This window comes from Clupea harengus, chromosome 3 (genome assembly GCF_900700415.2).
Source record: "Clupea harengus chromosome 3, Ch_v2.0.2, whole genome shotgun sequence".
NCBI lineage: Eukaryota > Metazoa > Chordata > Actinopteri > Clupeiformes > Clupeidae > Clupea > Clupea harengus.
The window spans coordinates 21,526,394-21,541,641 of NC_045154.1; the positions used below are offsets into that span (position 1 = coordinate 21,526,394).

The 15,248-nt window shown below is 47.2% G+C and overlaps 1 protein-coding gene across 3 annotated transcripts in view; it reads left to right on the top strand.

Moving 5' to 3' along the window:
- The window catches only part of kcnq1.2 (potassium voltage-gated channel, KQT-like subfamily, member 1.2), a 140,628-nt gene that overhangs the window by 92,956 nt on the left and 32,424 nt on the right, over nt 1–15,248 (top strand). For all 3 annotated transcript variants that reach the window (XM_031564929.2, XM_031564932.2, XM_012842427.3), the window contains 3 exons: nt 711–805; nt 2,705–2,745; nt 4,246–4,307. In XM_031564929.2, the coding sequence (XP_031420789.1) occupies nt 711–805; nt 2,705–2,745; nt 4,246–4,307 (198 nt within the window). The remainder of the gene's footprint in view (nt 1–710; nt 806–2,704; nt 2,746–4,245; nt 4,308–15,248) is intronic.

The following is a 15,248-nucleotide window of genomic DNA, read 5'->3' on the forward strand; positions in this document are numbered from 1 at the left end:
GTGTAATTCTGGCACGGGTCAGGACTAAAAGACGAAGGCGTGACCCAGGAGCCTCCCTGCAAAACTCGCCTCCTTTGAGAACCTCCTTCCCATCATCTGCCCCTTGCAGCTAGAGTTGGAAGACGTTTCCAGCATTAGCTACAGCATGGTGCTCTAATTAGAACTCACTTACGTTTTTATTGCATCTCAGTTGTGCAGTGAAATTTGAAGTAATTGGTGGGGGGAGGGAAATGCAACTGCTGGGACTTGTCCCCCCCCCTCCCTCCAGACATGTAACCCCACAATTCTCACACAAACATTGGCATTTTTCAGGCATTCTGATCATAGTTTGGGTTGTTCCTAACTCTGGTTCATTTATAATAGCGGATGGGAACGTGAAATAGGGGTGTTAGGTCAAGCTGGAGGGCCGTATCCTGTAAACTTTGTCCTAAAATCTCACAAATTCCAGACACCCCGAGGGCAGTGTACGTTTTCAGGCCAAACACAAGGCCCACGGTCCAGACTTGTTTGGTTTCCCAGGCCTTTTTCGCTCCTAGCAGCAGCGCACTGGACGCTAACAAAGCATGGAAGTGGTGGCCCTTAGGGGAAAGGAGAGGAATGGTGGCTGCTGATGACAATGTGTGTGTGTGTGTGTTTTTTGTTTGTGTATGTGTGCATGCGTGTGTGTGTGTGTGTGTGTTTGTGTGTGTGTGTGTGTTTGCACTTTGCAGCAAGCGAGGAAGCCGTACGACGTGCGGGACGTGATCGAGCAGTACTCCCAAGGGCACCTGAACATGATGGTGCGCATCAAGGAGCTCCAGAGAAGGTTGGAAAATAATCTTTCGTTTTTTTTTTTTTTCCTGCTTCTGTCTTTTTTTCATCACTGAAAATTATGACATATTATGAGGAAAGACCATATTCTTGTCTCATTTTTACATTTTCAACATTAGTTAACTGATTAACTGTTCCAATTAGTTGAGAGCTGCTGCCTCTGTAGCATGTCAGGGGTAGTGGTAGGGGACAATAGTGGTTCAGGAGAGGTAGAGGACTTGTTCAGCAATCGGAAGGTTGCTAGTTCAATCCCAACTCCTCCTCACCAAGTGTCGAAAGTGTCCTTGAGCAAGACACTGAACCCCCAACTGCTCCCGATGTGCAGGTTTGCACCTTAGATAGTAAAGTGTGTGAATGGGTAGATATCTGAGGCATTAACCTGTAAAGCGCTTTGAGCGCTCTATGACTAGACAAGCGCTGTATAAGTCCATTTATTAGTCCATTTATTAGTCCATTGCCAAAATGAAGGTGTACAGGAAGGGCTGTCCTGACCAATGGGCTTCTTTTTGAGTGTAGACCTGTAGACTCGCTGGCGACGGGCTCTCCTCAAGCACGTGCCTCAGTAGAAAAGAGAGCTCTGGGCCGGCGTGTCCTCCGCAGCATGGCTGAGACCCAGACGACAATGCTGAGAGAGGAACATTGTCACGCCATAACAATGTGTCAGTCACAAGACATTGCATCGGTTATGAAACTATTTGCAAGTCATCAGCTTCACGCTCTGGTCACACAGGAGTTTCCTCAGTCAGGAAACAATGTCAGTCCTGCAGCGATGCTAGTCACGCCTGACTGAGAAGAATGACTGACTCACACTCAAACTCAGGTCTGGCCAGTGCATTTACGTCTGTGTGTAAAGCATTGAGCAGTCAATATGTTCTTTGAAATGTATGTGCTGGGGGAGCACATTTTACTGTGTCACGGGTTTGGTCCCCGTGGTTTCTTGCCTGGAGTGGAGGGAAGTATGAGAAAAGCCACCTGCTGACTCGAGTGTGAGTGTGTGTGTGTGAGTGTGAGTGTGATTGTGTGTGTCTGTGTTCGTTGTTTAGATATGTACAGATGTTTGTGTGTGTTCATACGTGCATGGATGTACGTGTCCATAAACATATGTGTGTGCGCACACATGCTTTTGTGTGTGTGTGTGTTTGCGTGTGCGAGTGTGTGCATGCATATGCTTTTGTTTATTTTGTGTGTGTGTGTGTGTGTGCGTGCGTGCGTGTGTGTGTGTGTGTTTGTGGGGGATGGTTTGGGCTAGCTGCTGCAGCTGCAGGGCCCCCTCAGGCCCTCTTGATTGACTTTCTGCGTGTGGATTTACGGTAACAATTGGAGTGGTTGATTGCTATCAGATACAGCTGAACCCCCCCCCCAGCCTCCACACACACAAGCTGGCCAGTGTACGACCCAACCCCCACCATCACGGCCCAGCGCAGCTACTGCAGCAAAACACAAAGGCCCGTGGTACTCACACCTCCATAATAGGAGGCACCAACAACGGAGTGGCCCGGGAAGGCTAGCAATTTCTGCACTGATTTCCCTGTAGTTGCACTCCTAATAAGTAACCCGTTGACTCACATGGGAGATTGCCCGTAACCTCTGTCGAGGGGTCAGTTAGCACACGGCTGATAATGGGTGGTGGCTGATAAAAAAGGACTGCAAGAGCTGGCCCCGGAACAAGAGCTAAGGACACCAAAGCAACCGGAGGGCGGCCATCAGCTGCTGAACCGCATCAGTCACGCTTTACCGGTACTGGCAAAAGGCAGCCGCGCTGATTAACAGTCAAATCAGCGCGGTATTGTGTGAGGGGAGGCCTCTATTGAGTTTGACGTAGAGCACACGGCGCACGCCATGTTACTGACCTGAGCGTTGTAACAAAGCTATCTTCTTTCCTGTTTCATTGCAGATTGGATCACACGTTGGGGAAGCCAGGAATGTTTTTGCCAGGTAAACAGAACAGTAGAGGGCCATCAGTCTTCATCATCTGGCTGCCTTCCCTCCATTTGCCTCTGTCTGTCTCCTCTCTCTGCATAAGGGCAGGGGGAATGTGATTCAACTGATAAACTGTTCCAATGAAAATGACTTCTTTCTGTGTGTATGCGATACTGCATGAGATACTGTGTGTATGTGTTAGATATAAGGGCAAGCATGAGGGTGTGTGAAATGCATTGTGTAATGCAAGCATGTTTGTATGCCCATGTCTTTACCTGTCCTGTGTGTACACAGGATGTGACTGCAAGTGTTTGTGGGGATGTTTTATGTATCATATTTTTTGTGTGTGTGTGTGTGTGTGTGTGTGTGTGTGCGCGTGCATGAGTGTTTATGTGTGTGTAAAATGTATCAATTTGTGTGTGTGTGTGTGTGTGCATGAGTGTTTACGTGTGTGGGTGTGTGTGTGTGTGCATGTTTGAGTGTTCATGTGTGTGTGAAATGTATCAGTGTGTGTGTGTGTGTGTGTGTGTGTATGTGTGTGCATGCATGAGTGTTTATGTGTGTGTAAAATGTATCCATTTGTGTGTGTGTGTGTGTGCATGCATGAGTGTTTATGTGTGTGTGTGCATGCATGAGTGTTTGTGTGTGCGTACTATGTATCAATTTGTGTGTGTATGTGTGTGTGTGTGTGTGTGTGTGTGTGTGTGTGTGTGTATGTGTGTGTGTGTGTGTGCCCAATGTGTGGGTGTTTTAGTGAACACAGTGTACTTTCTGCCCAAATCCACCGGCACCATTCCCCCATGTGTGTAAACATCTCCTGGCTGACCTGCAGCTGTAACGTGGTTAAATAGATTCATGATTGGACATTGTATTGGATTATGGAGCCAGCTGAGCCCTCAGCTCCCCCACGTGCTCACTGAGCTTTACCACCCAGGCAATCATGCTCAAAACTCGATTATGAACACACACACACACACACACACACACACACACACAGAAAGAGCGAGAGAGAGAGAGAGAGACAGATAGAAGCACTAAAATGTGTCCTTCATCACAGACATAAATATTTTTATAAGGTCTGCGGAGGACACACACATGCAAACAAACACATACACACAGGGACTTGCCACCGCTGCTAATCTGGAAGAAATGGAATCAGCAGAAACAAATCAGCCAAATGGTCACTGCTCCAAGACCTTGTTAGAAGTCCAAATGTCCAATTCTGTCAAACAAAAATGAAAACTCCACATAAAATGTTAATAAAATGAGTGTGTGTGTGCCACACACAATGCCAGAACGTGTGTTTTGTTTATATATATATGTGTGTGTTTATATATAACTTTTGGCAAACATTCTGACCCATATATTTGTCATGAACCATATATTTTGGTTAAAAGTTTTTCCCCTGACCTATTCTGCCATGATGGAAATGAACTTAAACCGTGTGCATATATTTTCCGACGTGAGGCGGACTTTGAAGTCTAAAGTGTTGTTTTTGTTTTTCCCCCTCCGCAGAGAAAGGCATAGACAAAGAGCATCACACCGTCGGAGCCAGACTGATCAGGCTGGAGGATAAGGTAAGCATCCGGCTCTCCCTTCCCTCCCCCCTCCCTCACCTCTCTTAGGGGCTGGAGTCTCCCAGCGATTGGATCACCGGCTCTGGCTGATGAAATCTGGCCCCGTGCTGGAGGTGTTTTGTCTGGGCTGGGTGCGGTTCCATCTCAGATGCGGCGAAAAAGAGACATTGCTGTCAGCGTTGCTTGATGACACTGTAAACTTCGGCCATCTTAACTCTGTGGCCACCACCTTCAGCATGCGACATGGCGAACGCTGTTGTTGTTGTTGTTGTTTGTTTTTTGCCTGTGGTTGGTGGAAGGTCAGGACTGAGACAGTCGCGATGAGTGACTGCTGGGGCATGACCCCCTTCTCTATCGTGAGTTTTCCTCTCCAGGACGTCTGTCACGACTCCATTTATTTTATCTTCCAAGACAAGTTTCGGGGGGGAAATAAACAGTAACGGAGGGGAGCGATCTAGGCAGGCATTGCCTTAAAACAGGCTGACGTCCATCGCATGGAAGGCAGGAGAGAGGTCGAGACGATTTGTATTATTTTCCAGAGAGCGAAAAAAAGGAAATGAGACACAGAAAGGGAGAGGGAGAGGGAGAGGGAGGGACACACACTTGGAAAGAGACATAGGATAAGTATGGAAGGCCGCAGCTTGGCTGTGTAAAGTGTGTCTTTGCTGGCACTGGATAATGCCAGAACGTGGCCATTCACATAATTGTGCTTACCCTCTACATCAGCTATTACACACAAACTATTTGTGTGTCTTTCTCTCACTCTGTGTGTGTGTGTGTGTGTGTGTGTGTGGGTGGGTGGGTGTTATATGGTAACCTCAGCTTGTATCCAAAATCTCCACAGGGTTGGGATGGGAGTAATTACTCTGTCACACATACACACACACATACACACACACATGCACACACACATACACACACACACATACACACACACATACACACACACACACACACATACACACATACACACGTACACGTACACATACACATACACACACACATACACACCATGCTGCTGGGACTGTCCATTTGTGAGTAAGTTTGTGTGGATGGGTACCTCAAGTATGCTCATATGTCAATGTGTGCATGTCCGTATTTGGTCACACTTTCCTGTAGTGTCTGGGTCTTTTTTTTTTGTCTACATACTTTTTGTTCTGGTGACGGCGAGGAATAAGAATAGGCTTTAGATTTAGAGGCTGGATGAATGGTAGAATTTATGTGAGATTAGGCTTAGGATATTGTCAAGGTTCATTGAGGGGCAGTGAGTTGAGAGGTTGTTGACTCTCTGTTGGGCTAGATGAGATGTATTTGAAAGTTGGCGTATTGTTTGTTTAGTATTTCTTAAATTGCTACTTTCTACACAATTCGACTGTTCAAGTATTGCCCTATATTGAAATCTCTTTGTTTAGTTTCTTTGATATCTTTTTATATACACACTTACTTATTTGTGTATTTATGTGTTTTTTTGGTTCGTGCTTGTTTCTGTTTGTGTCCTTCTTTGCTTGTGGGAAACACTATGCAGTGTCATATCACTCTCACTCCATAAAATAAATCTGCTCAAAACCATAAAAGCATAAACGTCCAACAAACCACAGGTTGTTGTGTCGGCTCACGCGGGTCTTGCATCATACTGCCGTGTGATTCATTTAGCCCTGGTCTCCCTGTTATTGGCTGGTTGGAAATCACTGGTGCGTGTCTAATTGAAAAGGCCTGCAATATTTCTCTGTGTGTATGTGTGCATGTTGGTGTCTATTTTTATACTTTTTTTTTTTTTGTATGCATGTAAGTGTGATACATGCACGTGCATGTGTGACACTGCAGCTGGAGCAAGTGGTTGTGTGTGAATGTGAGTGTACTGCGCATGCATGTGTGTGTGTGTGTTTGTGTGTTTTTATTTGTTTGCTTGTTTGTGTGTATGTGTGCACCCGTGTGTAAAAGGCCAGGGTGCAATCATGACGCCAGACCTTAATGGTCCCTAACCGAGCCTTATCCCGGCGGGCCAGATGTCGGCACACAGAAAGCGGGAAGTGCCCCTAGCCTCCTGCACGCTCTCTCTCTCTCTCTCTCTTTCTGGCCCATTAACTCTGCTGCTGTTATGATTGCCATCTCCTGATTGGTAACACAAAGCTGCGTCTAAATAGCACGGCCCCCATTCCCCCGGGGCCGAGAAGCACTGTACAGCCACAGACGGAGAGCCTAAGCGAAAGCGAAGAATCACAAATGAGCCAAACCCTGGAGTTTGGACTGGGGGAGGGTTGATGGGGGAGAGAGACTGTATTTTAGGAACTGCCCTCACTTTCTCTCTCTCTCACTCTCTCTATCTATCTCTCTCTCCCTCTCTCTCCCCCTCTCTCTCTCTCCCTCACTCTCCCTCTCTCTCCCCCTCTCTCTCTCTCTCTCCCTCTGGACTCTTGGTCAGCACCATGTGGATTTCATGAGCCTCAGCTCTCCCTCCCGGGACAGGCCTGAATGGGGAAGGATCCTGAGCTCATGTGCTAATGTCTTTCTCTCGTGCCGTTTCCTCCATATTTAGGGAGTGTGAATAACACAGTGAAAGAGAGAATGAGCGAACCAGAAACGGCGGGGAGGGAAAGAGGACTATTTGCCAGAGAGACAGAGAGAGAGAGAGAGATGGAGAGTGAGTGGAAAGAAGAGGAAGGGCATAAGAGAGAGGGAGAGAGAGAGAGATGGAGAGAGAGAGGGAGTCAGAGATTGGAGACTGACTTGTTGTGACATGGCTACGGTGTCGATGCACACCTGGTACTCTCTCTCTATCTCGCTTTCTCTCTCTCTCTCTCTGAGATATGTGTGTGTGTGTGTGTGTGTGTATATATATATAAATATATATGTGTGTGTGTGTGTGTGTGTGTGTGAAATAAGGGGCCTCTCCATGCCCTGGAGGCGGCAGGTGCGTGGACCCGCTGACCTCCAGCTGGGCACATTCCAGCCTCTGCATCTCATTGTTTAGTTTCTTACTGGATGATACCAGCCCGTCCACATGCACCCAGTGCCACAGACCTGCACAGAAACTCACCCTGCCATATCTACAGCTAGATTCCCTTAATCACACAGTATCCACTAGGGCAAATACAGTCTATAAATATTCCCTATTCTGAGAGACGGCGCAGGGGTAGTCCGTGGGGATGTTCTTCTCACACTGGTGGGTTAGGGGTTATCTGGATACGTTGGCAGAGAAAAGGAGAAGTCAGGGATTTCTGCCCAGACCTGAACTTGTTACCCTCGAGCCAGCCACGTTGAATGTCCTGTGTTGTCCTGAGATTAAACGAAGAATGATTTACCATGGTTGGTTGTTATGAATGTTGTTCCGATGTTTGTTTTGGGTTGGGTAAAAAAAAAAAAAGACTTATTAGATTAATATCTAATTAATAAAAGTGGCAACACTCGACATTAAGGTTTCACTGATTAAAACCCCCAAAATAATAAGGCAACTGCAGCATTTACTAACATTAGTTATTTTAAATGTATTACATGGCAATACTGAGCATTATCAACAAAATCTGTGCCAACTAATATACTAATGCAATTGTGTATGGTGATACTATTGACCTCCTGTGATTCCTAACTCTAAGGTTTCTATGAGCTACGTGCAGCGTGTTGCTGAACAGATGTTTTATGTTTGTGAATCAGCTTTGCCATGTGAGTGTGGAGGCGTACTGTCTACCTTTGTATCAGATGTATGATATGGATGATATGGGGCTTAAAGGGTTACTGCGTGTCACATTTTTAGCACACACAGGTTTTTGTATGAATATCCTCCATGCCAAACATTCTCCTGTAGAAATATAAAATATGTGCTATGGACTGTGAAGCTATATGCAGATAACACTGTGTTTGTCTGGTCAGAATGTCTCCAAGCTCTGCCTGGGTTTTGTCTCTTTGTGTGTATGTGTGTGTGTGTCTGTGTGTGTGTATGAGCTTTTGCATTTGCATGACAGTAACCCGCCTTGTTTCCTCTCCTCAGAGGTTCTGTAGCGTGTGAGCGGTCCAGGCATTGAGTAATACTCTATTAATATGTCCATCCACCGCGTTGGCGGACAGTGATTTATATACCTGTCGGACAAAGCCGCACATCACAACAAACACGCCTATTCTCCCAGGCCCTGCAGCCTTTGACACGCGCCTCTGCAACAGAGCTTTTTTCGGTGAAGACGGATTGCGCTCCGTGACGGCACGCCATCAAGCCCTTCTGACGACCAGGATGAAAAATATCGGAAGAGACAGGCCTGAACACAGCCCCTGTGACTCTGGGGGTTGAAAATGGCTTTAAAATGAGCCAGTGGAGTAAGAATGCGTGCCCTGTGTTTTGCGAGCCGAAGACTCTTTTTCACAAGGCTGGAGTTGTCTGTCATGAATGAAACGCTCGGTGAAAGAAGGAGCCGGGTTAGCCTGGCGGGATTGGTCGAGGAATGTGCCAACCCTAGCTGTTTTTTTTTTCTTTTTCTTTTTCTTTTCCCCTTTTAAATGCAGTGTGGGATTTGAAAGGTGCCATTCTCCTCCAGCAGCACCTTGGCTCCCTGAACCCGATGTCTCTCCACCTCCCCGGCAGCATAAAGCCGAACCATAAATTACCACTTTTGATTACATTAAAAGTGCACTGCGCCAGCTTAATGTCTCCCGTGTAATGAGAGAGAAAAAAGCAAGGTGGGTACGAATTCAATTTACATCGGTCAAGATTTATAGGCAAGATCAAAAGGTTAAACGGGCTTAAATCCTCAATCAGCCACTAATGCTGCCTCATTTTGACACTTGTTTTCACACAGTGTGTTAATATTTGTTCTATAGAATTTCCACGGCCCATAAGTCAACATGCACAGCATGTTGTGGGGGAAGTGGGGAAGTGTGGGGGGGTGCGGTGGGGGTGGTGGTGGTGGGGGGGGGGGGGGGGGGGGGGGGGATGCGAAGGGGAGTGTAGGCTTCAGAAATCGAATGAGTAATCCTGCCCGGAAGAGAGAATAAGTGGGAAAGACAGAAAGAGAGAGAGACTGAGTGAGTGAGAGAGAGAAAGAGAGCGAGAGTGAGTGAATGAGAGAGAGAGAAAGCCTATGTCATGGCATTGTAATGAAGCAGAGTGAGCTATCTGTAAATGATGCCAGTAGCGCATAGCAGGAATATTTCACATGTTCTTTGTTTGTGAAAAGTCCATCTGCAAAGCATTTCCATAGTCTGTGCCGAACACCGTCTATATTGCCTTCCCTTGTTTAGACTGTTCCCCCAGCCACACACACACATGCATAAACAGACACACACACACATACACATTAACACACACATACACAGATACACACAGATACATACACACATAAACACACACATACACATACACCCATACACATAAACACACCCATACACAGATACACACACCCATACACAGATGCACACACCCATACACAGACACACACAGACACATACACAGATACACACACCCATACACAGATACACACAGACACATACACACACCCATACACAGATACACACACCCATACACAGATACACACAGACACATAAACATACATATGTAGAAATACACACAAGCACACTGCTGTGGTTCCTGTAACCATCTCAACAAGCTGTAAACACCCAGCCCCTCACACACATAAGTTAGTACTGTTGTCTTTTCCATCCTGGCTTGTCAAGTATGCCATAAACACACCCAGCTTGTGCAAACACACACACACACACAGAGAGATACCCCCCCACACACACTCACACACACACACTCACACACACTCTCACACACACACGGGTCTTCACAGTTCTGCGGACTCAGCCCTTGTCCGAGAGGTAGTAGCAAACACACCCACCCAGCAGCGTCAGACGGGCACGGCCTCATTAGTCCAGCTGCAGGAAGCAGAAACTCCCCGCCACCGGCTCAGAGTGCCTTCTCTCTCTCCCCATCCTCCCGCCCACACTCCCTCTTCACCCACCGAGCTCGGGGAACCGAGTCAGCCTTTCAAAGAGCCTCCCCTCCAGCTATAGACTTGTCTAATGAGGCCCGTTTTCAGTGCTGGGGAGGAGGAATCCCCCACCCACTCACCTACAACAACCTCTCCTCCCTCCCTGTCCCACCCCCTGACTCCAACCCCCCAAAAAAGGAAGACCAATTTGAGTGAAGTCTCTTCCCACATCTGTGACGACGGGCGTCATAAATTCATCCGAGTCGTATTTCTCTCTTTAGTAGACGTCCTTCCCTGGCCCGCATTAAAGACTCTCCTGACACAGCAAAAAGTGGAGACGGGACTTGACTGGGTCACACATGCCGAGCTGTTCCAGGGTGTTTTCTCACTCTCACCCATTCACCATTACACACCCGTACACTCAACCGGAGTGCTTGTCATCGACCTTTACAACAGAGTTCAAACTGTCACTTGGTGTGGATGGAGCGAGAGGTTGTGGGATGTCTGGAGACAGTCGGGTGTGTTGTAATATAAAGGTCAGCCCAGCCTCATCCACACCCAAGTCCTGGGGAGCCCCTCAGCAGAGCTTTTTACAGCTCCCTCTACCCCAACAACCAGCCATCACAGAGGCCCTTAACAGCTCCAGTTGGGGGCAGGAACTGGACTGGGTTAAATGTTTTGGGTGGAGTCGGAGTTTCCCGTAGGATAGATTGGGGGAGGATGGGGGGGGGGGGGGGGGGGGGGGGTTCAAAGGAAGACCCAGCCCAGAAGGTGCCTGTTCACTCATTCATTACGATGAGTAACCCCAAACAACGTACTGTTGGAATGACCCCTTGTAGTAGTTGGAGAAGAAATAGAGTTGCCGGTCTGCAGCACAACCACAACGTGAAAAAGTAAAACTGAAACTCATGTGTGAAAACACTATGCAGTGGCCTGTAAGTGTTCTCATCAGATTGGTCTCACAAATGTAAAAATAGAAATACTTTTTTTTTTTTTCACATGAGTGAAACTGGTGAGAACGCTCAGTGTTAACTGGTCCATTGCCTTGTTTGATGTTAACACCAAATTGCCTTTCACGCTTGTGTAGGATGTGTGCTATTAGCACTGGGCTACACACTATATGCACATGACGTGCAGTCTCAGATCACTTGATGTAGAGAGATTATCCCCTTTCTACCACCTCGCTGCGTCTAATCCCACTTGGATTTCCTGTGGCATTTCCAGCATTTCCATTCCTTATGGTTAGGTTACACCAAAACAGTTTCCTTTAAGTCCATCATTTACGTCTGCTAGAAAGTACTGCAGTAGTCGGGTCCGGTGTGACTCTTAGGTTTTGCTTTCAGGAATCCATTTTTGAGCAAGAGGCATCTCTCTCTCTCTCTCTCCCTGGCCCCTCTCTTTGTCTTACTCTTTCTCTCTCTCTCTCTCTCTCTCTTTCTCTCTCTCTCTCTCTCTTCGCTTTTCCTCCCTATCCCTGAGCTCCGGTCCAGCTGGCACATTGGCCTGTCCTAGGCGGCCCTGCCTCTCTCTCTCTCTCTGCTCAGTCGCTGGGCTGATATATGTGTTTGGCTGCTGCACAGGAGCCAGGCTGAACGGAGTGGACTAAACAAAGAGAGGAAACTTGGCACGGCGCTCGGTTGCTCGCTCACTGTAATTGCCTCTACTGTACTCACAGGCCATTCACAAGCCAGCCTGGGCCGAAGACCTCTGCCGCTCCGTCTAGACCAGACCGGACAAAAGCTCTACGAGGAAGAAAAAAAAAGAAAAATAGACGAGAGCCCCTCACATCCCTTTGCAGGGCTATTCTTTAAATCAAAGGTTATCCTACGGTTATCCCGCAGTTGATCAAACATTTCCTGTGGACGCCCAGGCCCTGCATGCCCCCTTGATTACCTGAGCACCATTCTTTAAAGTTTTAGCCCCACGCTCACCTTTGTGGAGCTCCACTCGGATTTGAAAAGGGGCTCAGGAAAAAAGGGAAATGGATTTTGAGTGGATTATGCGTTCGGGGGTAAATTCGTTATTTCAAGCAGCGTATTTACCCGTGCGGAGTTCACATCACATATATTAAAGTGGTGTAACGCGCGGCATCGCCATGATGTCTCCCGGGCGTCTGGTGTTGCAAGGCGTTTGGCGGGGGTCCCACCTCACTGCCGTAAAAACACACACACTACATTTCCCCTCTAATTAGTCACCCCATCTCCAGCCCGAGGTTTATATTTTTACACATATATTTTATTGTCTCGCTCATGCGCCTCCTCCCAAACGGCTTCCCCCTCCTACTAACCCCACTCTCTTCACCGACACTCTCGAGTGCTAGACCGGGGCCAGTTGAGAGTTCTTTGGGGAAGGTGAGGGAGGGGGTTGTTGTCAGCGAGTGCAAGGGCCCTGTTTTTTTTGTATTTTTTTTTTACTGGTCCTGCTTGCAGTTTCTCTTCCCCCATGCTGGGAGTGCTCCTGGTGCCACCCCCCCCTCCCGGGCCTCCGTAAATCAGTCAGAGAAATGTAAACCAAACGACTCCTAGCTCTGGAAATCACTACAGAGACGACTACACGTGTAAATGTCACTGTTAACCTTTGACTGTAGACTGTGTGTGTCTGTGCGTGTGTGTGTGCGTGTACATACCCGTGTGCCTCTGGGTGTACGTGTGTGTAAGCGTGTTTTACCAACTCTGAGTGAACTCATAAAAAAACATAAATCTCTTAAAATGAGCCACGGTGCGTAGAACATGCATTTACCTTAGTAATGCATAGTTAGTCACCAAAAACATTTGCTCAACAAGCCCGTAACTAATGCCGATATTTTTCCACAAAAGCAGGACTCTCTCTCTTAAACACAGAGAAGGAGGGAAGAGAGAGTCTGATGAAACAAGCATGGGTCAGTGCCCCAGTCAGTCGTACACAACTCAAATGTGTGCATGGTGAGGAAAGAGAGCGAGAGAGAGAGAGAGAGAGAGAGAGAGAGAGAGAGGATGGAGAGGGAGAGAGCACTATGCCGTAACCACCTGTTACTAATCCTGCTGCATTTATAGCTCTGTTGGAGGCCAGAGTGTCGCCTGCGGTCGAGACATGGTACACTCTGACTGCCTTTCCCCGAGGCTAGGCTCTGCCGGCACCAAAAGACACACTCTCTCCTCCTCTTTCTCTCTCTCTCTCTCTCTCTCTCTCTTTCTCTTTATTTTTCTCTCTGTTGCCCTCTCTGTTTCTCTTTATCTCCCTGTCTCCCTCCTCTCCCTAAGTTTGTCTCTCTTGCAGCCTGCCCCTATAAGTCTCTCAATCTCTCTCAATCTCTCTCTCTCTCTCTCTCTCTCTCTGTCTCCTCTGACTCCTTTCTTTTTCCTGCTCTCTTATTCACAAGCAAACGTTTCACAAGTCCTTAAGGCTGATTTATGGTTGCTCTATGCAAATGGCCTACACCGTTGTGAGCATTGATTCTTGTTCACTGGTGTGTCTGCGTAATGCTAGTTGGAAAAAATAAACAAAGGTGGCGGACCAAACTCTGTAGACAGCGGCGTTTGTATATATAAAGTAAGTAATTTATATAGTATATAGTTGTATATGGTTTGCATTATTTTAAGTTACAGAGAAATAGACACTGTACAATCTGATAACCCCATCATTGTAACCAAATAATTTGTCTGAGGTGATTTTCGAGACATCTGCCAGCCAACTATCTAACGTTAGCACGTTAGCAAGCTAACTACCTACAAAATAGACTGCTTGTTGGTTACAAGTTACACAGAAAATTCATAGCGAAGTGATTGGTTGTTGACCTGTCAATCCCGGTTTGCAAAGGCTTTATCAACACCCCACCCCTACCCCATAGAGTGGGCAAGCAGACCAATCACAGATAATGCGGTCTGTGTCACCGCAACACGTAGTTGATTCAATGCAGGATCATTCTTTAGACCCCGTAGGGCTTGTTTTATGAACACCTGGGCTGGAAATTAAGTTTTACAGAGTAAAAGAAAAAAGACCGTTTATCCATTCTTGGCTTAATGCTGTCAAGATATTTTCAGTACATTTGTGGTTTGAGTGGTTTAAGGTTGTTTTGGAGGTTCTGCTACACTTGCAGAAAAAGGCTCTCTGCTGTGTGGGGCTTTGCCTTGTTGGCAATTTATTATTAATGTGACTGTTCATTGAGCATGACAAATGTTGTCTTGTGATTCTCCCAACTCTCTCTGGACCTCAGTGCACATCTGCCTGCCTCTCTTTTTGGCCTCTCGTTCTCTCATTCACTCCCCCTCCCCCCACCCCTCTCCTTCGCTCGCTGCGCTCGTTTCGTTTTCTGCGCTCGCTCTGCTCTCTCCCTTTAGCTTCCTATGTGAGTAGGAGTGCACTTGCACGTGTGTGTGTGTGTGTGTGTGTGTGTGTGTGTGTGTATGTGAGTGTGAGTGTCTATGCATGTATTGGAGCATAATTGTGTAGAAAAGAGACCAACTTACTGCGCGCGCTCGCTCTGCTCTCTCCTTTTAGCTTTCTATGTGAGTAGGAGTGCACTTGCACATGTGTGTGTGAGTGTCTATGCATGTATTCACACATTTTTGATGTACTTGATGGCTTGTGGATTTATGTGTGTGTGGGTTTGTGCGTGCATGTATTTGCATGGGTGTGTATGTATGTGGTGTGTGAGTGTGGGTTTGGACGTGCATGTATCTGCATGGGTGTGTATGTATGTGGTGTGTGTGTGTGAGTGTGGGTTTGGACGTGCATGTAGCTGCATGGGTGTGTATGTATGTGGTGCGTGTGTGTGTGTGTGTGTGTGTGTGTGTGTGTGAGTACACGCCTCCTCCATTGGCTTTTCCATGTTGTTGCTGACCCCAGGTCTTCCCAGCCTTTCAGACTTGCGTGTCATGTGGAATAGTCCATCTCTCAACCCTACAGCAGCCAGACACACACCCCACTCTCAGCAGAACAATAAGGGCTCCATAAGAAGTCAAATAAGTCTACACCCATCCCCGCCCCCCACCATTTCTCATCTGTCAGAACACTCAGTTATGATTCAATTTAGCCCACAATTGTT